Source organism: Protomyctophum parallelum (genome assembly GCF_964188405.1).
Source record: "Protomyctophum parallelum genome assembly, chromosome: 1".
In the NCBI taxonomy this organism is placed as follows: Eukaryota; Metazoa; Chordata; class Actinopteri; order Myctophiformes; family Myctophidae; genus Protomyctophum; species Protomyctophum parallelum.
In genome coordinates this window covers 84,624,855-84,649,963 of record NC_139697.1, presented here as the reverse complement: position 1 = coordinate 84,649,963, position 25,109 = coordinate 84,624,855, and the positions used below count along the sequence as shown (strand labels likewise).

General features: G+C 42.6%; 1 protein-coding gene across 2 annotated transcripts in view; it reads right to left on the bottom strand.

Moving 5' to 3' along the window:
• Positions 1-666: 666 nt before the first annotated feature.
• dscama (Down syndrome cell adhesion molecule a) overlaps positions 667-25,109 on the bottom strand; it is a 112,913-nt gene continuing 88,470 nt past the window's right edge. The window contains exons 16-33 of one of the 2 annotated variants that reach the window (XM_083779942.1): positions 24,127-24,197; positions 22,852-23,095; positions 21,516-21,662; positions 16,641-16,796; positions 16,332-16,465; positions 15,275-15,428; positions 13,092-13,209; positions 12,551-12,714; positions 12,351-12,449; positions 9,944-10,132; positions 8,585-8,875; positions 6,338-6,514; positions 6,209-6,239; positions 5,356-5,471; positions 4,598-4,747; positions 3,184-3,420; positions 2,728-3,030; positions 667-1,744 (exon numbers count right to left, since the gene is read on the bottom strand). In XM_083779942.1, the coding sequence (XP_083636068.1) occupies positions 1,365-1,744; positions 2,728-3,030; positions 3,184-3,420; positions 4,598-4,747; positions 5,356-5,471; positions 6,209-6,239; positions 6,338-6,514; positions 8,585-8,875; positions 9,944-10,132; positions 12,351-12,449; positions 12,551-12,714; positions 13,092-13,209; positions 15,275-15,428; positions 16,332-16,465; positions 16,641-16,796; positions 21,516-21,662; positions 22,852-23,095; positions 24,127-24,197 (3,161 nt within the window). In that variant the 3' untranslated portion in view covers positions 667-1,364. The remainder of the gene's footprint in view (positions 1,745-2,727; positions 3,031-3,183; positions 3,421-4,597; positions 4,748-5,355; positions 5,472-6,208; positions 6,240-6,337; positions 6,515-8,584; positions 8,876-9,943; positions 10,133-12,350; positions 12,450-12,550; positions 12,715-13,091; positions 13,210-15,274; positions 15,429-16,331; positions 16,466-16,640; positions 16,797-21,515; positions 21,663-22,851; positions 23,096-24,126; positions 24,198-25,109) is intronic. The other variant, XM_083779941.1, reaches the window with a different exon arrangement.

The window sequence follows — 25,109 nt, the reverse complement described above, 5'->3', positions numbered from 1 at the left end:
CGAAAAAACCTAACTTGCTAGGTCAGTTTCTTTATGGCAAGAGACACCCTGGCGCAATAGAGTATATTATAGATTAAACTCGAGAGCCCTGAAGACTCCATCTAGTGCACTGAGAATAGGGGGCTCTATAGCTGGAACACACTTGAGTTGGAGTGTGGTGAAGTGCAAACCAATAGTTTCTAACTCTCCCTGTTCTAGCTAACGACATTTACCACCCTGGCAAATTAGCAGTGGTAAACTACACCTGAATACATAGCTGGAGTGTGTCCAGCCCTGTAAGTATACTCACAACATAGTTATTTTTTTTCATTAATACAGTACAGCATAGAGCAATAATTTTCATATAATTTTTCTCATATCTTTTTTTTTTCTTTTCATATTGCACCATCAGAGAATGGGACACAGAGAAAGATCAACAGAGACTCCATTTCCTAATCAAAACGAGATAATGTGCAAACATGACTAAGGACTTTATTAACCAAATCAATTCTTCCCTGTAATATCCACAAATAAAAGTGATTTCTCTTTTTTATATATATATTTATAGTAATAAGAATAATAAATCTTCACATTGGATCATTTCATAGTGTGACAAAATGCTTGACTGGGCTGTCCAGTCACTATCGTAATCCATGACTGGGCTGTCCAGTCACTATCGTAATCCATGACTGGGCTGTCCAGTCACTATCGTAATCCATGACTGGGCTGTCCAGTCACTATCGTAATCCTCATTGTCTTTTAATTGGTCAGTCCCCATGCATCCATAGGAAATAGATTTTTTTTTTTCTTCAAAAAAGTAACAATTTGAGAGCAGCTGAAAAGTTTGGACTGGTGTCAATTGCTTTCATTCCGAGATTTCACCCAAGTTTCATTCAGTGTTTCAGAAGGATATTCCATAGGAAAAAAATTACTCCAAATAATCATCTTCCACTTCCAGAAACAAAAGATGTCCGGATTTTTATGAAAACATTGTAGTAATGGTATTAATTGATCATTTGGTAATCAATAATTAATAATCATTAATATCTGACAACTAACAATTAATAATCACTGATTAATTATTAAGAATGAACAATAATCAATAATAAATAACGCTCCCATAGTTACTCAATTAGTTTGGCAAGCTCCGCCTGGAGTCAATAGTGATGCGTGAAATTGTCTCAAGTGAAAAATAAAAACAAAAACCCAAACAAGAGTTGAAAGAAAGCTCTAAAATAAATAAAAGGAGATTAGTAAAAGTGACCCCCGCCCTTGATGGAGGGGGACGTATATACAGAACTGCGTGGTGAAAGTCAGTTTACTGCACTTGAGTGTTAAGTCCAGTGTTAAGAGTGAGTTCTAGTCCCGCCCATGGGCCCCTGCTGTTATACTAGCGTGTAGGACTTTGCGTAGGGGTTGCTGGTCTGTTTCAGGTGTCCTCGTGAGTCCAGCAGGGACTCCTGAGAGGTGCTGAGCTTGGCGGCCTGGGACAGCTCTGAGCCCTCTCTGTGGGGGAGCGTGGCTGCCGAGCCAGGCTGCCACTGTGCCACTGGGTCCCTGCTGGCCTGGGGGGCCTCTGTGGGCGTAGGGGGCGCCATGCGGGAGGGTCGCTTCAGAGAGCGACTCTTCTGGGGCTCCAGACAGGCCTGGCCCATGGCCGCTCCCTCCCCACTAGCTGTCCCCCTGGACGATCCTGAGCAGGTCATACCTCGGTTCAGTAGGAAGTCCATGCGCAGGTACGGAGGCAGGTGCACCAACTCACCACCTGCAGGGAGGAGGGCAGAGTTAGAGAGGGACAGCGGAAAGGGACATTGCTCAGAAAGTCCTTGTTAAGCCAAATATAACACATTACATTTTCATATAATCATTTATTTCCACAATAGATTGTCCATCAATATATTAAACTAGGGCTGCAACTATCTAATTTACAACTAATTATTCTAAAACAAAAAAATATGTATCTTTTATATACAATCATATTTACTTATATAATAATATTCATCCTTACACCCTGTCCTTAAGTAAGTATGCATATGGGATTCATGGTTCACATACTGTTCTGACACTTGCCTCTAATTTAACAGTAAGCTCAATTTACCATTTACTAGTCATGGCATTGACAAAACCCCAGGTTGTATTGTGGCCAATCAAACTACTGTTTGATTACTGTATGTTATTATATAATTAAATTATTATTATTATTATGTGAGTTACCAGCACGTTGTGGCTTAGGTTGTGTGATCTACCTAGCTAAAGAAATACTCCAATAATGCTGGAAATCAATAGAGCACAACAGCCTCTTCACAACAATCGTGACTTCAAGTCAAAGCGCCCTGATTTGGGTGTTGGTATTAGAGGGTTAATGTCAGCATTCCACTGGATGTTAAAGTTTAGGCATGGAACATTTTCAGTTCATGCTGTGAGTACATCAACTGCAGTGAGGAGATTAGTATAGAACCAGAGCTTAGGCCCAAGATTTTAAAGCACTGGTTCCCCAAATCGGGTCCACGGACCACCAGGGGCCAAAATTGACTCTTATGGGTCCATTTGGTTCCATTTGTACACTGTCAGAATTAAATGAACACTGATGATTTTACAGTGTAGATTGGGGTCCCAGAGATCAAAACCTTTATCATATGGGGGTCCACGTGGCCTAGTGTATATCAAATTGGGGGGTCTTTTAGAATGATAAAGTTTGAGAATCACTGCTTCAGAGCCTGTAGCCACCGGGCAAAGTGACCCTCTCACCAGGTCTGTGGGCCTTAGGCACAGCCATGTTCATGACCCGGCTGACATCCTGAGGCTTGGGCGGCGAGGCGGTGAAGCGGCAGATGCCTGACTCGGACGGCGTGCTGGAGGTCAGGCTGTCGGTGTAGTCGTTGGTGCCCGCCGTCATCTGCTCCGAGGAGGTGTCGGAAATGAAGCACTCGGTGATGGTGAACTTGGCGTGGCGAAGCTGCTCCTCCATCTTGGCGTGTTCGTAGGCCCTGGCCAGCTCCTCGTAGGTGGACGAGGCGCTCTCTGTCGACACCATGCTGCTCCGCGCACGGTCTGCTCACATGGCCAGTGGGTGGGGGTTAGCGGAAGGGTAAGTGGAGAGAGTTAGTAGCGGCAGCTGTTAAAGGGGTTGGGGGTTATTAAACTCTGACTCATCTGAGCCATTGTTAGGGAAGGTTAAAGTTATTGTTAAGTTGTTATATCCACTGAAAAATAAAGGTGTCTTAATGGATATGACATGTTTACCTGTGTCCTGAGATGGGCTGACGCTGTAGCTGTCACTCTCCTTGTCGACGGATCCGGCGACTCTGGGAGTGGGCAGCCTCCAGTCGGTGCTGAGCGTATGTGCAGAGACCGGGGGGTGCGGGCGATTCAGGGTCCACTGGCTGGCGTAGCGGTTACGAGCGGCAGGTCCGGCTTTGGCTGTGCGACGGGCTGTGGGGTCTGAGGGGAGATGGCAGAATGATAGTTTACCTCGTATCCTATAGTTTAAACGTAGAGATTGTTATTTTAGATGTTTTGATTATATTTTTGAGACTGATGCTAGGTTCTTGGTTTACCTGGGATCCTAGTTTCGTGACGCACTACACTGTCTCTCTGCATTCTATGTATGTGATCACCTTGCTTATTGTATGTCGCTCTGGATAAGAGCGTCTGCTTGATGCCTAAATTGGTAAATTGTAATTGCAAATTGATAGAGGATTATACAGCACAGCTTATTTGAGGGACACAATTTAGAGTCCAATTCACATTATATTGACATCACGAAAGCCTATCAAGGCTGTTCAGCTGATGTGGTTATAGGTTTCATGCCTTTAGTCTAGCATGTACCGGTAGTACCTTTTAAGCAAGCAGACAAAATTACTGAGCGGAATAACAATTGACCTATAGCAAAGCCCGTCCCCAAACTACTATGGTCCAATCACAGCTAAGCATAACATGGGTTAGACAAACTCTTCACCAGTAGTTTTCCTATATGATAAAACATTGTTTTAATAAAGAATTGTCATGCAGATATTTTTCCAGTGCATACGGCAGGCCTTGTTGACAGATTTGGAAGAGATTTTAAAGGTCTGGTTCCAAAAATGAACCAGTATTTAATATGTAAAATCCATGATATTTACATTGGAATGAATGAGCGCGGCTGGAAGGTGTCTAAGTGGGAGAGGGCGGGGCTTAGCTAAAGGTGAATTACAAAAAGAAAAGTATTCAACCGCTTAAATCAGTGGTTCTCAAAGTGTGGTCCAGGGACTGTCAGAGGTCCTTGAGGGGGGTTCCAAATGGACCCTTACGGTTCTCTAACTCTGAGAGTGTATGAATGGAACCAAATGGACCCATATGGGTGCATTTGGTTTCATTTGTGCGCTCTCCGAAAGATCCCGCACACTGTCAAAAGAATCTTTTTTGCAAAATAACATTTTGGTCCTTTATCCTTTATGATATGAAGGTCTAATAGGACCTTCTCAGTGTGCACTGGGATCTTTCTCGTGGAGTGCAATTGGTCCTTGATATAAAAACGTTTGAGAACCACTGGCTTATATGTACACAAGCACAAGCACAACAACTACATGTTTCTGTTTCAAGAGGGGGGAGAAAAGAAGGGAGTCCGTACTGGACTTACTGGTTCCAGGCCTGGCGTCAGACACATCTACCAGTGGTCCGGTGGCCTGGGACAGGGACTGGTAGTGGACTGTGTGGGTGACTGTAGAGGACTTCTGCTTCTGGGTCTCGCCAAAGTCGTTGTCGGTCAGCAACACTGTAGACCTGTCATCTGTAGCACAGCAGGATAATTATAGTTAACTAAAACAAACCAAAACAACCAAAAGTAGAATTTATCACACTTGTGTGAAGTGAGGGGCGCTCTTATCACCATATATCATCATACATCATCACATTCCGTGCTCACCCAATCAAATCATCACATTCCGTGGTATACAGACACAGACACAAAGCTGGGCAAACTGACACATTTTAGTGATACAATAACTAAAACGAACTAAAATCATAGAGAAAATATTCTGTTGTGAGCTTATACATTTGCAATTTTTTCAAACCTTGTTGAATCTTGCCCCTGACTAATCCATATTACAATAACAATGTAATTAAGATTAAAACTAATGGAACTAAACAAAAACTTAATATTTCAAAAAACTAAAACTAAACTACATTAGCAAACCCACTTTGAAATTTTAACAAATGAATTCAAAACAAAACACAATGTCCACAGAAAGATTTTTAAGGACCAAAATTAGCAGGTTCATTGGTTCAGTTCACAGCTTCACAAACAGAGAGAGAGAGAGCAGAGTGTTTTTCCAGGAAATCATTGGTATGCTAGCAGCATACGTACATACAGTACTATAGTGGCACATAGACACTTACCTACGGTCTCCATTGTGTCTCTCTCCTCGATGAGGAGCTGAGCTCTGGGGATGTCAATGTGCATTCTTAGGGTCTGCTGCTGTTTGTTGATTGGTTCAGCTGGACGTGTGTTTTTACTGGAGATTAGATTAGATTAGATTAACTCAGAAAAAGTGCAAAGAAGCCTTCCTTGTAGAAACAAACAGTATTATTGATTATTTCTCAGATAGGCAATGAAGGTTCCTAGGTTTGTGCTCAGATGGAGTCACAGCCAAGGAATCGCCTTCTCATACAGTAAACATATCAAGAAAAGAGCAAAAGACAATAAAAAACTCATTATCAATTAAATCAGTTCACACTTTGTGGGTATACTGTATTACTGAGGAGCGATAGGAGTGCAGTGGTGAGTGTAAAGTAAATTGCATGAGCACTTCTCAACAACACTGCATACTGTGGTTCTCACAGTAACACTGCAAGCATATAACTTCTGGGGGCCAAGACGATCTGCTCCAAATGTTCCAAATGGCCATGCGCACTGAACAGACATGGCCCCAGACAACACTGAACAGACATGGCCCCAGACAACACTGAACAGACATGGCCCCAGACAACACTGGGAGCCAAGACGATCTGCTCCAAATGTTCCAAATGGCCATGCGCACTGAACAGACATGGCCCCAGACAACACTGGGAGCCAAGCAATTGGCTAGTTTGGAACTGGCATGCGTTTGGAACGGTAATATGCTTTGGAACGGGCACGCACTCCAAGCGGCAGATGCCCTACTAATTTATAATAAAGATAATTGTTTTGGAGTTTTGCACCGCTTTTGTCATTTCTGCTATGCAATGAATAAACAAACTCAACCATTCTTACCTCATCAGCATCTCAGCCAAACTTTTTGCATCTATGAAAGTAAACAGAGACATAACGTAATTGGACATGCTATCCATGCTACAGAAAACTAGCTTAAATGTACAACTAGGAGAGATGTTGGCATCTCACCTCGGAGCCTCTTGAGCCTCTGTTCCCTCCTCCTCCTCCTCAGCACCAACAGGCCGATGAAGATCAGCACGATTCCCACCAGCACACAGGAGATGGTCACCATCATCTTCAGGCCCTCTCCACCGCCAGACCGGCCCTCCTTCACGTTTGGCGCCTTCACCAGCGGGGCAATGGTACCTGAGCAAAGGTCATGAACACTTTAGGAAAGGACCGTACTGACTTTTGAATTAACCTCTTAAACCCATACTTCATTGACTGGAGTCAATAAAGTACTCTTAGCTCGGGACTATTAGTCCTGTATTGTATTGTATACAGTATATGGTAATTTTGATTAAAATAAATATTCAACAGAGGAAGGTACACAGAATGTTCTTTTATCTTCCTTCCTACCATCACATCACATTCAGCCTGGCAGGGTGAGCTGCTGCACTGCACTACAGTCAGCATTTTACCTTCTGCCCAATTATTGGCAGTAACACCCGGTGGCCATAAACAGTGGTGAACAGCAATTAAGTACATTTACTGTACTTTATTTTACTTGAATAATTTGTATTTTTGGATACTTTGTTGCATTCCTAAGCCAATAATTTGATGACAAGCAGTGGTTCCCTATAGAGACACAAAGAAGACACTTTGTGTATCCATAGGGAACCACTGCTGGTCATCAAATTATTGGCTTAGGAATGCAACAAAACAAAAACATATCCATATGTTTTTTAGCATGATTTTTATATGATTTCAAAATCATATCCATGATTTTGAAATCATATCAAAATCATGCTCAAAAACAAAAACATATCCATGTCTCCATGGGGTGAGTAATCACTAGAAAAAAAGGTTTTGGGGGCTATTCCTTTAAGCCCTATTTCAAATATAGTGGAAAATAGTGGATCTAAGCATTTCTGTAAAATCCTCAGTGTTCATTTAACTCTGAGAGCGTACACATGTACAGTACATATGTACACTCTGAGAGTCCCAGACCTGGTGGTCCCCTTCCCCTAACCCGACACTGGCTCCATTTTCGTTCAATCATTCTAAATACACTGTTTGGGGATTTAGCAGTGGGGAAGGGGTGTTCCCCCACTAAAGTTGGTATTTTGGTTACCTGTCTAAATCCCTAAAACACCTCCGTTACCCGTTACATTATGCATAGATGTGGTTTGGGCGTTACAATAATTAAACCAATCACCGTGCCACATGCCATTGCCTTTAAGAGATCCCTTATCCATTGCCCGTTATGCCCAGTTCTATATTGCTTCATAGCCTTACGGTATATAGCCCATGGAAGAGTGATGTGTTGCTGCCTTGAATTCTCACTTGTGCTGCACACTTTCAGGCAGTGGCTGACTTGCGGGCCGCGTCTCGGGTAATGGCGGCGACAAAAATTGAGCCCCGAGTGCTCTATATGGGCACGATGCAGGTATCATTGCTGTATAGAGCTGGCCACATATCAGCCACAACCAACTGGAGTCAGCATAAAGTGTGGTTCTTTACTGCCTAATGCATCAAGGAAGCTGCAGTGTGTTGCAGCTGGGGCATGAAACCTGACATGAGACAGCTAGGTATAGGCAGATGAGCCCCAAGCTCTGCTATAAAAAAATAAATATAATATAAGGATTTATTCTGCTCTGTATTTGTCTGAGACTATGCCTGTTTGGATAGACGTTATGCACAGTTACTGGATAGGTAAGCAGTGGTGGACAGTAACAAAGAACATTTATACGGTATTAAAAAAAGACAATCATTTCAAAGACGATAATTGTACTTTTGACTCCACTACAAGCCCTATTTCAAATATAAGAATAACAGATTTATGAGCTCACATTATTATTATTAGTATTAATAATAATAATACTATTAATAGTATTAATAATAATACTCACATTTCTGAGTTTTTTTTTTTTTTTTTTATTGCATTTATATTTAAAAAAGAAATTGCACTGTGCAATTTGTATTTTTAGCATAATTATACTTTTGCATAGTTAAAGGGATATTTCACTTTCAAATACAATAAACCAAAACTCATGGCCCCCTCACCCAGCAATGTCGTTGGAAGGTTATCTTTGGGCTAAAAAAGGGGGATAAGTTAATTTCCCAAAACAAAAGAAAATAATCCACTCTAGGCACTTAAAAGCTTTAATAAAAAGGAGAGTTCACGATGGAACAGCTAACATTCTCCAAATCCTGGAGAAGTAATGCTAATCAAAATTGTATGGTCATCATTTATAGTACATGGAGATTACTCACTGCCATCGTAGCTGAGTGTGGCAAACTTGACCCTCTTCTCAGCAAAGCCGGCACTGTTGTAGACCTTCATCTGAAGCTCGTACCAGGTGGCCTCCTGCAGGTCATACAGGATGTAGCTCTTGGTCAGTGATGTCCGCTGAGCTGTGGTCCACGTGGGAGAATCCACGGCGCGATACTCCATGGTGAAGGAAGTGATGGGGCAGCCGCCATTGTTCCAGCCGTTCAGATTGAGTCTGACGCGGGTGGCATTGATACTGGTGAAGAGCTCCTGTTCTTTGGAGTACTGAGGCTCTGTGAGGCAAAGGGAAGTGAGCATTAAAGACAGCAATTTTTAACAAATACATTATACAAATACATGTTCAGTATTGTAATTGTATAGTAATATTAGTAATTCAAAAATATTCAAAATTTCAAGATTAAAAAAAAAAGCTCAAAAGTATCACATGTACAAGCTTGCAGTGCGGCTTGTACATGGCTTGTACATCTGTGAGCTTGTATATCCACAATAGGCTAAAATCGAAAACGCTAAAATCTAAAATGACACAGATGCTTTCCCGGTTTTAATGGTTAAAGTGTTCAAATTCACATAGTAATTGTTGCTATAGAGTGTTTGTTCTCCCCGTCTCCCAGCTCTTAATACATTTTCAGATAAGGATACCAATTTTATCGAATACAGGATAAATGTAACAATATAAAATTGAAGCAGATTTTCCTGGTTGGATGAAATTGTTGACCCACCCGGAGAGACAGGGAAACCACTGTCACTGAATAAAGCCTCTATAGAGCATCGCAGTCCCGCCCCCCTTTCATGACAACGCCAGGCCCAGGAAATAGTTCCCAATGCATTTTTCCCATAGACATTTCAAAACGTATTTATTTAAAGACCTTATAAGCGTCGTACAAAGCCAACTCTTGTCGTGACAAATCATGACACCAAACAAATAATTATACAAAGAAGAAAAACAACAAAGTTTTCTTCTTCTTTCTAATTATTTGTTCAGCCCGAAAAATTGTGTTTGTTGTCATGATTTGTCACGACAAGAGTTGGCTTTGTACGAGGCTTAAAAGGTCTTTAAATAAATACTTTTTGAAATGTCTATGAGGAAAATGAACGGAGAATCATTTCCTGGGCCCTGGTAGGGGGCGGGACTGCGACGCTCTATAGCAATAACAAACAATATATTTATATATAACATCATGATTTACTCAGTCTACACACAAGTCTAGCCACTAGCCTTCCTTACTTTATTTAATACAAACAAAAGTCACTTTAATTTAATAACCAGGCATGTCTTTTACACAACATAAACTAAAGAAACAAATGAATCGCTGTCTTGAAAGAAGATTATTTTCTCATACCTTTTCCATGCGTTTTTGCTTCAATGATCTCACTGATGCGTCCCGGCCCCACTGCATTCTGGGCCGTGAGGGTGAACTTGTACCATGTGCCACACTTTAGGTTCTCCAGTCTGTACGAGCGCTCACTGGGACTGATTGGAAAGTTGCCCCATTGTTCACTATTGTCCTCTGAGTACTGCAGTATATAGCCTGGAGGAAACACGGGGGGAAATATACAAAAATATTTTTATTATATATATTTGTATTTTATTAGAAACATTCACAGCGGTGTAAAGTAACTAAGTACATGTACTCAAGCACTGAGGTATTTTTTACTTTACTGGAGTATTTCCAGTTTTCCGTAGGCCTACTTTTACTCGACATCTCCACTACATCCACTCCACTACATCTCAGAGGAAAATATTTTACTTTTAATCCACTACAATTACATGAAAGTTTAGTAACTAGTTACTTTGTAGATTTTGCGTATTATTACAAAACACACTAACCACTACAGCCCTATATATATTTCGGCCATTTGAAAATAGCCGATCTACAAGCTCACAATACACTTTGAACTTTTGAAATGGGACATTCTGCACAATGAGTACTTTTGGTACTTTTGGTTCTACTTGTAACAGAGTATATGTTGCAGTATTGATTGCGACTGCAGGTCGCACTAAGGCCTGACTCACACCTTCGCAACAGATTGATGTATGCTTTGTTGTATGTATACAAAGGGTGTGATACATCTTGCCCCAATGCATTTCCAATGGGAGTCACATCATTCACATGGTTTGACACAACATTTGTGTTGTATGAGGGGAAGGGGGGCAGTCGAAACACAGCCGAAAGCCATACAACAGACTGTAGTCCAAAATGTTGTATCAAACCATGTGACTTCCATTGGAAATGCATTGGGGCGGCCATGACACTTACATCTTGCTTACATCTAGCATGCATCAATGTTGTATGCTAGATCGAAAGGTGTGAGTGAGGCCTTAATATGCAAACCTGCAGGAAGCCTGTAATGCTCAAGCCTGTCACACGCTTCCGTCACACGCTCTTCATGTAATGCTACACACACACACAACACACGGGCGACACGCCACTACACACACTATGCAAACGTGCAGGAAGCACGCTTCGGCCCAATTCCAATCCGCTCCCTTGCTGACTCAATGATCCCTCACTGACTTTGGTGCGCGTTCATGTGAAGTCTGTGAGGGCTTGAGGGATGTCCCATTTGAAATCGGTAAGTCAGTGAGGGCTCAGCCCCGCCCCTTTATGCGCCCTTTGCCAAAGTCAGCATCGATGCTGACTTTGGCTGACTTTGGCAAAAGAATTACCCACAGTTCATAGCGTTACCAGGGGAATGAGAGGAAACCTCCGAATGTCAATCATTGAAATATGCAAATGAGTTATGAATCGCGGTTAGAATGTCAACAAACAATAGTGCATTCTCACTGTTCTCAAAAGTAGACGAAATGGAAGGATACGTGATGAGAAATTACTGATGATGAGCAAAGTAAAAGAATATGGAAATGCCATTTATAATCATTTATTACAACCCCTATCACAGGGGTTGTGATATCAGTTTTGTATTTACAAAACTCATAATAAAAATACTAAAATAGACGTCATATTAATAGGCCAAGCAGATGGACATGAAAACTTTCTGTATTCTGGGTTATCTCATGCTAAAATCTGCTGATTCATATTGATTTTATTTTTGTTGAACTAAGCTCTATGTAGTTTTGTAAAGTTACTCTTCAAATAGGGTAGGCATAAAGCCTCGGCTTCAGCCTACACCTTTTTGGTTACATGTTTAAAGCACTGGCTGTGAATAAGGACAGTTTAGTGTCATGAATGGCGGACTCATCTTCAAAGTGCTGTCCCATTCCTTTTACAAACAATTTGGAGCCCTTGCAGCCTCTCACCCTCAAGCACTTAAAGCTGACGTCACTAAAGTCAGTGAGGGTTCAGGGCTCAGGGCTTGAGGGAGGCAATTGGGATTGGGCCTTCATGTAATGCTTCCGCTCTTCATGAAATGCTGCTAGCCAGTTCCCACTCCAGAGTGTCAGCTACTCAGCTCCGGAGAAACAGCGGAGCGCTAAGCGACCCCACATGAAACCAGGAAATGTCACAGACACAATGTTTCGGGTCATTCCGACACACACAATGGCTTCACTCGTGCCAGACTCTGCCAATCCTCAAACAATTTGAATAATTCCAAGTGGTCTATACTCTGTTGAAGTGTATATTTTCGGGTGCTTTGCACAGCCTTTGCATCAGACCTGCGGTCGCTTCTCGCCTTGGCTTTAAGGCGTCTTACGGGTACTTTGACTTAAGTAAAACATGTGAGTACATCTTCCATCACTGAAATAGTGCCATGACAAAAGGTGAGGTGTTGTGTTTCATGTCTGACCTCTAATGGAGCTGCCTCCGTTGTCTCCTGGGATCCAGGACAATGTGATTGAGGTGGTGGTCGTCTTTGTCACTGTGAGACGAGGCTGGTCTGGAGGAACTGCAGAAGAGACAACAAACACAACACGTGACGAATGACTGCAAGTAGTTAGACATTTCATTCATGAGTGGTAGTTGGTCAAAAGTAGACTTGTTGCTTACCTTGAACCTGCAGGTTGAGGACAATCTTGTCAGGTCCAAAGTTATTACTGGCCACACATGTGTAGTTCCCAGAATCCTCTGCCTTCACTGTGCGTATAACGAGGCTGCCATTACTATGCACACTGCGTCGGCTGTCAATCACAACAGGTGTCGGCGTCCCATTGCTGAAACATAAATGTACTTTTTGAGATAAATTGGTTCTCTGCCAGAAGACTGAGCATCTACTGTTTCTATCTGTCATATGGTCGCTGTCAGACTGACCTTGTATCTCCATAATTCAAATGTTTTTTCCAGTCTACTTCAACTTGTGGCATCGTGACACATTGTGAGATTTAGATCTGCTACTTTCGCTTTCCAAAACATTTTGAGAGTGAAAGTGTGTCCATTTAACAAATAATAATGATAATAACTACATTGGATCCACCGGAACTTTTATCCAGAAAAGTAACAGCTTGGACATACAGTACAAGATTTCCACCCAACACAGTGACAATATATATTTGAGGCATCTTTTACGGTTAAACCGCAGCTCTGTACTCACTTTTCCTTCAACCACTTGATGGTGGGGGCGGGGTCACCCACGGCTTTACAAGGCAGCACAATATCCCTCATCCAGGGGGTGGTCACCGTCCGGTTGAAAGTCAGGATGCGGGCCGGAGCTGCCACAGTGCATAAATACCACATTTAGCCCCCTATGCATTAAAAGCATTTAAAGGATAACAACAAACCCTGTGTTTAACACTTGAGCATACTGTACTTGTAGGTAGGGTGGGTGACAGACAGCTACTGAGCTACACGACACAACTGACACAGTCAGTAGCCATAACCAGCCTGATGTGTAGATCTGCGCTCAGAGGAGTGCACTTTTAAATTAATACTTGTAATGGGCTCACCATCTTTGAACTGATCAGATATACAGTACAGCAGCTTAACTAGACTAGGAGACAGTAGGGTTAGTGTGTTTATTCCATTTGTACTGTGGACTGGGGAGGAGGGGACATTCATCACCCAGATCTCAGAGCGGATGTGAACAACCTGATAGGAGGTGAGGGTCTCGACTACAGCCACTCCAGGGTCTATCTCCACTAATAATCAGCTTATCAGGTCTCACCAAGCATGTAAAGTGCTGACAAGGCCAAGCAATGTGCTATTTAAATGCAGTTATTGACGCTTGCCCACATGCTTTTCTCATAAAAGGATAGTGGGAATGAGCTACTTTTTCAATCTCAAGGTGTGTTTAGCGATGGTGTCTGGATGTGGGGGTAGGGTTGTGAATTGACAAGAACAACATTGAATCTTGGATTAAAATCCATGCAATGCTCTCAGATATTCTGGGTTTAAGGCTTAAAAACTCTGGCGGTATCCAAATCAAGCTTTTAGTTTGTATTTGAAAATCAGGTTCAATATGTTTTAAATGAAAGGGTATGGTAATTGTGACCAACTCTCTCCTGAAGCTATAGCTAATAAAAATTGAGATTTTAATCACTTTGAGGGATCATGACACAGTGCTCTAGCTCCAATGGCACTGAAGTGGAGGCTGCTGACTCTGGAAATATTTATTGGAACCAGGGAGGATGAACACCCAAACATAAAAATCATTCTGGGAAATTTCCCCCTGTGCAATGTGCTGTTATATTAGAATGTAAACTGATTGATGATCGTGAATGACAAATAAATGGCGTAGAAAAGGGAGGCTACTTGAGAAAGGTGGGCAACTTGATTAGGCCATGGACCCCCATTTAAAATAAATCTGTCCTATAGATCCTGACATGAACAGATGTTTTGGTTTAAAATAAATTCAATTGTTAGTAGTGACATTGAGATATCTTGTTGTATTAGTCACTCATGATTATTTTGTGAACTGAATAATGGACACAAGTAAGACGCGCAAACGCGGGAAGCGAACGCAGCTCGTGTGTGTGTAGTTGTGTGTGTGTGTGTGTGTGTGTGCTACAGCTGCGCCCTGTTTGTGTGTGTGTGTGCTACAGCTGCACCCTCTGGTGGCGGGCGGGTGGTGTAACAGCGGGACAGACAGACACACACACAGACATTCAGCCCTTGCTGTCATAGTAAGTGGCTCACTGCGTTCGCAATTAACATACATTTGTCTGGGGATCCCCAGGAAACCCCTCCAGGACCCCACTTTCAAAACCACATGACTTGTGAGTTTAAGCAATGGCAGGAGATAAATGTAAAATCATTATTCAATAAATCTAACCAGTTACACTCTATATTTGTTGATCGGGGTGACCCAGGCCAGGGGTCTATACTTGGTCCATTCCTTTTTCCCGTTTACATTAAATCTATTCTGCCAAAACAGAATGTTTGCAGAATGTTTGCCTAATATGGCATGCCCAGGCCAGAACAGGGACTGTAAGGGTTTAGACTAGAGTTTAAGTCGTCAATCATACAATTGACCCATTAGCAGCCTTCTGATTGGTCCCCGTGACTCCTTGCGAAAAATATCTAGTTTTTGGAGAAAGAAAAACATGGTGTTGGTGTGTTCCTTTTTACTAAGACCAAGTTTAACATAAGTATTTCATACATTAAATATCAATACGAGGCAACTTTTTTCAATGGAAGTGAATGGAGAGAGTGGATTGTTGTCCAAACAAGCAGCAGCCACCAATGGGCACGAAGACGGGCCCATTGGTGGCTGACCGCAGGACTTGACAAAGGATGGGAAAATTCTGACTATCAAAAATCCTCAGAGCTCCGACCTACCCTCTGCCATGGGTTTGACAGTGATGACGTCGCTAGCGTTTCCGCGGCCTGCGGCGGTGACGGCCACCACCCAGATGCTGTACTGCCGGTTTCTGCTCAGGTTGGGAATGCGGTAGAAGAACACGTCCGGGGCGGCTTCGAACTCACTGCTTACCTGAAGGAGAGAGATAGAGAGAGGACGAATGTTAGGTGTTATCCTAATTCATCATCATCATATCATAATATCTCATAATAACAGAAATGTATACAATGTCTAGAAATCTAATTCTATCCTTGCTCAAAATTGAAAGCAGAGAGGATACAGGACTGAACTTTCCTGGGACTGATACTTTGTTGTTACTTAGTTCAAACTACACAGAAATACATTCTTCTCCCATCAGATAAGCATTGTACATCTCCCTGATCCTCCACTGTATTAATAGCACCACTTTTCTCCTAAGATTTAGGATGTGTTTAGTCTCTCAAACCAGTATGCCACTCTCTGAATGCTACTGTACCTGTACAAAAATATATTTGAAAATAAAAGGACCACTTGTGGGCAGTTCAGAAACCCGTCCACCAGTGACATCATCGTTAGGCAGATATTTTTAAAACAATATTATTTTTACAAAAATGTTTAGATTTTTATTATCGTGAGAACGATGGCTTCCATTTTCGCATTGCAACTTTTCAGGAGTAGAAAGCCTGCAGTTTCTATTAGCTTGGATTCCCCATCGATGATGTCACTGGTGGACAGGTCACTCCCCATCTCTCTCCCCCTTTCCTGTCTAATTACTGTACCCTATCAATAAAGGCAAAAAATGCCCAAAAAAAACCTTTAAAAAAGAAAAGTGGAATGTGACCACCTCCAAGCCCCCAAGGAAGTAGGGGAAGGCAGGCCATCCGCTTGACTCCCTTCTAATTTTCTGTTTAGGCAGAAGTATTTTATTTGGAAATTGTGTGAGCCAACAGTCTGGCTCGAGAGCTAGTCGGAGTTAAATGCACAAAATGAGGACAAACTTACTTACTATGAGCAAATGTACTGTCACAAAAATAGCCCCGCCCCCCAACTCCTTACCGTGGGATGAGGGTTGGAGCAGAACACTGTGTATTTTCTAATGATGCCATTGACTTTGAGAGGAGGCAGCCAGGACACAAACACTACTGAATTAGACGCTGCCGCAGCTTTCACTCCAGCTGGAGGACCAGGGACTGAATGGAAACAAAAGAGACAGATCAAACAGTGTGAATATTGTTGCTGCCGGGCAACGATATAACTATACTTCATCATGCCTGGTGTAGAGTTGTAGACTGTGGGGTTTACCATGAGGGGAACCCAAATGAGAAATGTGCTAAACTTTAACTTTGAAGGTTCATTTAGCTTTACCATCCTCCTTGGTGCGCGTGTAGATCTGCTCGCTGCGAACCCCGTCGCCAGCTCTGGTGAAGGCCAACACCTGGATGCTGTAGTTGGTGTACTTTTCCAAACCATCCAGCTCCAAGGAAGGCTTGGAGGTGGTCACGTTCCTGATCTCACCCAGCTCTGAGAAACACAAAGAGGCAGTGTGGAAGAGTTTACTGAGAGTATTCTAGATTAAAGGCCAATGTCAAAGACAGTTTGTAATTGTGAACTAGTAGAACTACTCTATAAATATGAATTTGAGAATACAAACATGACACAGAACGTTTTATACAGTACTGTAGCCTACTTTTTATGTAGTGTTTGAGGTGTATGTAGTGTGGCGTGTCTTGTAATCAATGATACAATTCTGAATTCAAGATCTGCTCATCGTTGGCCCTCATTTATCAATGTAGTGTAAATTATGCCTTAAATTTGTGGGTTTTGCCATACATTCATGTCGGCACGGCATTTATGAAGTGATCGCAAACGCAAACAGCTGATCCTTGTGTAATTTCGGTCTGAGGCCTCATTCACACGTACCAAACACCAATCAAGCAATGTTTGGTCGTTTTTCTGTTTTTTTGGTCCACCACAATGCTTTTCCAATGGGAGTCACATGGTTTGATCAAACATTTGTGTTTGATTGCTGATTGCTGGTGGTGTTCTGCCCCTCCCCCCTCATCAAACAAAAATGTTTGGTCAAACCATGTGACTCCCATTGGAAAAGCATTGTGGTGGCCCAAAAAAATGAATGAATAACTGGAATACAAACAAACAAGATAGGGAAAGAAGATGGAAAGCCAATAATAATTAAGAAAAGAGTTTCCAAGCAAACACCTCTCACCTCACTGCCTGTCATGTCACCCCCACACACAGAGATGCACGCATGTGCAGTTGTGCACACATGCAACTTGCAAGCCCAACTGTGTGTTGTATATTAAATAAATAAAGATATATTAGTGAACGAACACCTGAACCATGAATGAAATAATAAATAGCTGCAGGATTACGCATTGTCCATTCCTTTCGTTGTTTTTTTTGTGGCTTTTGCCTTTATTTTATATTTTTTATGGAGGGACAGACAGTAGGCTGACATGAAATGGGGAGAGAGATGGGGGGAAGACATGCAGTAAAGGCTGTCAGGATTGGGAGTCGAACCCACGGCACACTGCCAAGCTGGATTACCAGCCAAGGTGCCTATTCTGCCTCCTCCGTGTGTGGCTCCACAGAGTAACAGATAGCTAAACAGAACTTGTACTAGGCACTGAAAGACTTGACGAGACATGGATGTAGAATTGGAGGTTGTTTGCTTTGCACTGCATTACAAATGACAAACAAGTAATATCAAATGGCATGGTAGACAATTGACCATAAATCTCACAAATTGTCAATCGTTGTTGAATAACACCATCACATCCCATCATCATGATTGGATAAGTTTGGACGTGCACAGCCCTGGCACAGCCACAGGCACGCTGCTGTTTGCAAAAAATAAAATAAAGGAGTGAATCTTCTCCTCTGTCACTGACTGTGTCCTCTGTTACTGTGGTCCGTGACACCACGTTTATGAGTCATGACAGATAGATAGCCAGTGGTGGCTGTCAATTATATGAACATTTATGGAGTGACTGATTATTATATGAATGAACTGGTGTGTGGTCGTGGGTTAACCTATATCTCACGGCGGAAACGGCATCCGCCACTCATGAACCCACTCATCCCTGCAGTGGATAACGTTACTGAGAGTTTGCGAGTGGCGGATGGCCACTGTGCCGATCGGCACAGTTGACATGCGAGCATCGCCTTGGGTTTATCCTTAAACGAGGACGAGACAAGGAGATTGCACATAACTCCAGAAAGACATGGGCCTACTGTGGATTACAGTAGCTGCGCGAGGGTCTCCTAAAGTCCTCGCATGTATGCGCTCATCCAAAACACTGTTTAAATGGCTTAAGTAACTCTAACTTGCAACATTGTTGTTAATTGCGCAATTTGAATTGCTTGTACACTTGGAAACACAATTTCATATGACATGCCTTTACAATTATTTATTGTATAATGTATAATATTTATTTGTTTTATAAACATTTTAGGAGGGAATACATATGTTTAGATGCCTGTACAGCCCGTCAGCTGGTCAGTCAATGCTGCTCCGCTTGTCTACGACAGAAAAACAGGTGTAGGACAAAGCCTACGACAGCTCCCGACCTGACGTGATATTTGGCTTGGAATACGCCCAAGTCACGCTGGAATGATTAATGCCGAAAGTTGCGATGATTCCGGTGTACGGCCCATTTTTGGGCATATGCCATGTTGATAAATGAGGGCCTTTAACTCTAAACTTGCTCTTATTTGCTACAGCTTGAGCCAAGGATGTATTTTTTATTGTTCATATCAATACTGCAAACTAAGTGATCTTCTTACATCTACAATATATATTTTTCAAACTTTAGATTCATTCACATTGTTACAAATGTCACCAGTGGAGTAATTTTTCCACAAACAAGGCATGCATTTCTTCAAAGGGCTTGCATCTCCCTCTACTGGTGAAAGAGTTCAAGTTTACACATCTGTAATCGGATAAATGTGAAGATTCTTACCACAAGATCTTAGAATAAAACCCTATAAAACGTTTATAATATAAATTATAAGGAACTATATACATTTTATACAGTTTCCCTATTCAAATAATGGTATAATAAATGGCATGCATTGCAGCATTATGCACACAAATATTGAGATACCCTCGTCCATATTGTGTGCTGTATTGCTGTCATGCTGTGTTCCTGCAGGGCATGGGATGCCAGTATATTTAAACTGGTTGCAATGTTAACAGCAGGCATGGCAGCAGACCTGCCCAGTCGGTTGTCAGTTATTTTCTCCCTTCATATCAACAACACTGCTACCTTTTACACCCTACTAACACTCATCTACACCCAGTAGGTGATTTGTTGGGGACGGCCCAAGTCTTGCAGGTGCTGTTGGCGGCGCTGTATGTTTTTGTGCAAGACTTGCCCATATCTACTGCCACTGTTCTCTATGTTATTAGGGGATGGATAGGAGGGATGGCAGGTTGGGTTTGATTTCAAAAGAGTATCATGACACAAGAATCCCAGAGGATAGTTATTAGCTAGACACTTGAGGGTGGTGTTGCATGTTGAATATAAACAGACATGATGTCATTTTAAAGCTAAACAGTACACACAAATATATTTTGGAAACAATTTAATGTAAGTCATTACAGAAACTGTCAGCACCAGCATTGTATTTTGTATTGTACTTGTCTTGCCAATGCAGAGCAAAGCAAATCAGTGCTCATAGCCAGGTAAAAGAGTGCATCTGATTGAACGGTGTGTGGCGGTTAGGAAGCTGAACTCTGGTGTTCTCATCCAATCACAGGATCAGACACTCACAGCCCCTTTTCACAAAGAAATATGTTGTTATATTATATATAAAATATTGTTTTAAAAACTGCTTTGTTTGATCTGGAGGAGCTCTCAGTATGGAGAAAGGTATTGATATTACCTTTAAGGTGTGGAACACAGCATGACATAATGCTTGGCTTCCAAACATTATCACAGACAGATCATCTGGAGCCTTTTTATGAATTATTATGAACATAGATTAAGTGTTTCAATTATTTAACTGAATCATCGACTGGTAATAATCCTACTTCCTTCATATAGCCTACCTGTTCTATATGGTTAATATAGAACATAATTTTGCTGTCAAGGGTCGGCCGACTCGGCAATATTATAATATGGCCTAGCCTACTGTAAAAACCAACCACATCACACCTTATCTTATGTGGGATTTCCCTTTCGGACTTCGGTAACAACATTGACTACAAATATAGGCTATATTAAGCCAATAATAACATAAATTAAACCAGACTTTTCTTTGACTGCTTTACAGAATAGCAAGCTTTCAGACATTGACTTTGCTTACTTTGGGGCCCCCTAAAGGCAGGGAGAGGTAACTGTTTTGATGCTCGTGCCACTGGCTGAACCGACCACTGAAGCTCCTAATGGTAAATCTACATCAATTTAATCAGGGTCTGATGGTCTGTCACATCTAACCCTTGGCCTTAACCACTTTCAAGTTTTGAATCTCTTACGTGATTTAAATTGATACAATACAACAAATGCATAGTGCAGCTTAAAATTATATTTCATAACAATGTCCCATCTGTGTACAGTAAATGATTGCTAATGGTGCAGTCCAGAGAAGGCCCTGGTCTTCTATGGACTGTTACCATGCAAACTAGTCGTAGCTGTCAGGCCCTGAGCAGTCATATTCCACAGACTGGGCAATGAGATGTGACAGTCAGGGGGTCAAAGGCAGCCCTGCTGTCACAAGCCATCCAACTGACATGTTGGAGTGTTGAGTGGGATTTATGACTCCTACTAGACCAGTGGTTCCCAAACACTGGGTCGGGACACATTTTTATTGTTGCGAACTTGTGAGTAAATATCCTTTTCATTTACATTTGCTTCAATTATTTTTATGTTTTTCAAAAGATTTAAAGACGTTTAAAACATTTCAGAAATAAAACTAAAATGTTGAATATTTCCCCAAAGAATTTTTGAGAAGCAGCACACTGCTTCTCAAACTTTTTAATGCGTTTGCGTGAAGAACTTTCAGGTCCAGTATGTGAGGTGGTCAGTATGCGCATGAGTACTGTACTGTACTGTACTGTACTGTACTGTACTGTACTGTACTGTACTGTACTGTACTGTACTGTACTGTACTGTACTGTACTGTACTGTACTGTACTGTACTGTACTCCATCAGGCAGGTTAGTGATGGTACTGTATGTGAGGTGGTGGTATCAATATGCGTATGAGTTCTGTACTGTACCTCCATCAGGCAGGTTAGCCCAGTAGATCACCCTGAAGCCCAGCAGGTTTCCGTTGAGGGCCTCTTTGGGAGGGGTCAGCCAGGACAAGGAGATGACCTCTGGTAAAGCGGCCGTGGCCTGCATGTTCTCTGGGGCACGGCTGGGCACTGGGGGGGGGGGGGGAGGGACAAAACACATGAAATCAACAGACATAAATGGGAGTTGAGTAAGAGCATGGTTTCTGTTCTGATTACCCTAAGGCAATTCTTCAACTTCTCCACTAGGTGGTGGTATATACTTACTTTAGTTTCCCATATGAAACCATGTTGGCACATAGTGTACAGTTGTGTATTGCGTGGTTAGAGTAGTGTTTCTCAACAGGGGTGGTTCAATACCACAGGGGGGATTGAGAGAACATTGTTGGGCACTGGAAGCAATGTTTTTGAAAGGGGGGCACCAAGGTGCTGTTTGGGGGGCTTAAAGAGTGCCACAGTTTTGTACTTTTTCTGTTTTGTATGTGTCTATGGAGTTGACATTACTCTAATAGACCCCTGGGTGTGGTTATAATATTCAAATATGTCTTCCCTGTGTATTTAAGGTCTTTCTGAAAGCTGAAAGCCTTTGAGTCAAAAAAGGCCCAATTGAAATACTACTGGCCAATCACAGCGCGTCTTTTCCGGGAGCTTTATTGGCATGAGAAAACAAACGTTTACATTGCCTGTCTGATTGGCCTACCGAACATCCCCTTCCGCGGAAGCTTGGCAAGCTCTGGAAACTTGCGAGAGACACATGCCCCAGAGGTTCGAAGGAGGCGTCTACCTTTTTATGTCTATGGATACAACAACAGCTGTGGGCGCGGCTTCAGTTTAGATGTGTGGTGCTAAGGTGAAAACCAGGTATACTTAATGAACTAAATCATAATACCTCATGATCATGGGGGGGGGGGGGATCACAACAACACTCCGTCTTTACCTTGAGTTCAGATAAGGGGGCGAAAAGGTTTGAGAACCACTGGATTCTCAAGCTTCCTCCTACTAGAATTGTAATCTCTTGAGACAGATTGTGGGTGACAAAGTGGGTTCCCAGATTGCATGACCTGTACAGCCTACAGGTCTGTTACAGCTGTGCTCCGTACATTACTGACCAAGATCTGTTTGATACTTTAAGCATTTCTCAAAAATAGCAGAAATTACCGATTTACAAGTTCACAACACAGCATTGTGACCGCATCTGCTAGTTTAGTAAATTTGACATAAAAAAATAAATACACCAGGTGTACATTTACGCTCGTTAATTACAAATAGTTGCGGTCCAGTTCTTCTCTCAGTGATTGGTTGGATTTTCATGTGTACTCACCGTCCTCCAGTGTGGTAGCGGCTACCTCCGTGGAGGATGGCCCCGTCCCAGCGCTGTTGCTGGCCTGCACCACCACACCGTACTGGGTGAACTTCTTCAGGTTGTCCAGCACCAGGCTCTCCGCGTTGTCCCCGGTGGTCTCCATGCTGATCACACTGAACTGGTAGTTCCCCCCGGAGCTGTACTCCCTGTAGCCCACCTGGTAGCCTCGAATGGCCCCGTTCTGGAGGTGTTTCTTTGGTGCCTGGAGGCAGGAGAAGAGGAGACGGAGGGTATCGGTGCTGTCGTGCAAAAATAGCCGATCTACAAGCTTGTTGAGCTGCTATTTTTGCAAACAGCATGTCGTACACACACCTACAGGCTACACTGCTACAAAGATCCCATGGAAGGATAACAAACAGACACACACATGCACACGCACAGCCGCACAGGCGCACACACACATTGTGTGATTTTATACGGTGTGTCAGTGGTTCTCAAAGTCTTTTGAGCTCTGAACTACTAGCATATTTTAAACAATGCTCCAGGACACCCATACATCAATATCTATATTTAGTATATAAAAAGGCTTTTATTTAATATTTAAGAATGATTTGAAAGCCTGATGTATGTGTAATTGGACTAATGGGGCCAAACGATTTAAAAGCATACTTTTGATTAATTTAACAAACTAGAGCGGTGCCCTCTACTGCCGTGCCCGTTGGGCACTTGTCTACTAGGAATGATGCAAGTTGGAAATGCATGCCCCACCCAGATATTATACGTTGTAGCCTCTACAGTGGTGCTTGTTGGGCACTGGCCTACTTGGAACGATGCAAGTTAGAAATGCATGCCCCACCAAGATATTATGTCTGTGTCCCTTTTATGCCCATATATGGAGTTCTTTGTCAGGCATGCCCAAATTTGTATATGCAGACGTCAGAATGATGTCAGAACAGGCCAGCTCCATATATAGACCCTAGGCAGAGGCCCTGTCCAGAGCCCGGGCAGAGGACCTTTTGGGGCCGTTCTGGACAACCGTGGGTCCGACCGAGTTGACACCGGGCACTGCACCACCTGCGGTGGTGTGGCACGTGTGTGTCGAATTTGAAGTCGGTGGGGTGAACGGTTCTGGAGTTACGTGGATTACACACAGACAGACAGAGACATGGTGCATTTAGATAAGATAATAATATATTTATAAATAATTTTAAAACATTTAGCCATGGACCACCTGTAATCATGCTATGGTGTACCACCGGTTGAGTAACAGTGCTGCAGGTGGTATCATCTTACCCTCCAAGTGACTCTGATGCTCTGAGAGGAGAGGGCCTCCAGCTGCACCTCCTGAGGTGGTCCGTCAGGAGCTGATAGAATAGAACATAGAGCAGTGAGTTTTCATGTCAAGGACCCCCAAAATGATACCGTTCTGCTGTCAGAAACCTCTTGTCTCCGTATCTTAACGGAGATTGGAGGTTTCTGTCCAACAAGCGACGATGTACTCCCTTTTCTGTTAAGGCAGCATTTGTGCATGATATACAGTAGTGTAATGTAGTGATCTGAATCCTTCCTGCCAGAGTGGATTTCACTTTAACAAATAGGACACATCATGTTTATGGAGGAGGAGGTTTGTGTGGATGATTTAGGGGCGAGGAGGAGGAGGAGGAGGAGGAGGAGGAGGAGGAGGAGGAGTGCTCTATTTGGGGTAAAAGCCAGGTTGGGGGATGGGCAAGGGCCCCCGACCCTCACTCTATTGACCACAGTGTGACATTTACTACTGGGGCCGCTAATTGAAAAGTTGTGCTCTGAGTGCAGGGTCAGCGTGTGTTCAATAATGCAAACAGAGGCAACGGAGCTGATGTCACTGGACTGTAAATGAATTGACTTGGCTGACCTCCGGTCCTCCCTTCGTGATTTAGGATGTCGAGCACTATAACTATAATGTATCAGTCACCATTGTCTTTGTTATAGACTAGTTGTGGGGCGGACTCTGGCATCCACTTGACTTGGAACTATTTTTAAAACTAAAGTCTTATACTTATAGTTAGTGTTTGGTGTGAACTGCCCTTTATAATTTACTTTGTCGTACAGCGGTGTCTTGCACCGACATACAATGGAGTATAAACTAAGCATTACTCACTCAGGTCTGTCTGTCTGTCTGTCTGTCTGTCTGTTCTGTCTGTCTCCTTGCTCACTTTAGTTTTTTATAATATTATACCTCTGTTTTAGTGTACTTCACGCCATATCATATCTAACTTCCAGGCGCGCCTCATGGAGTC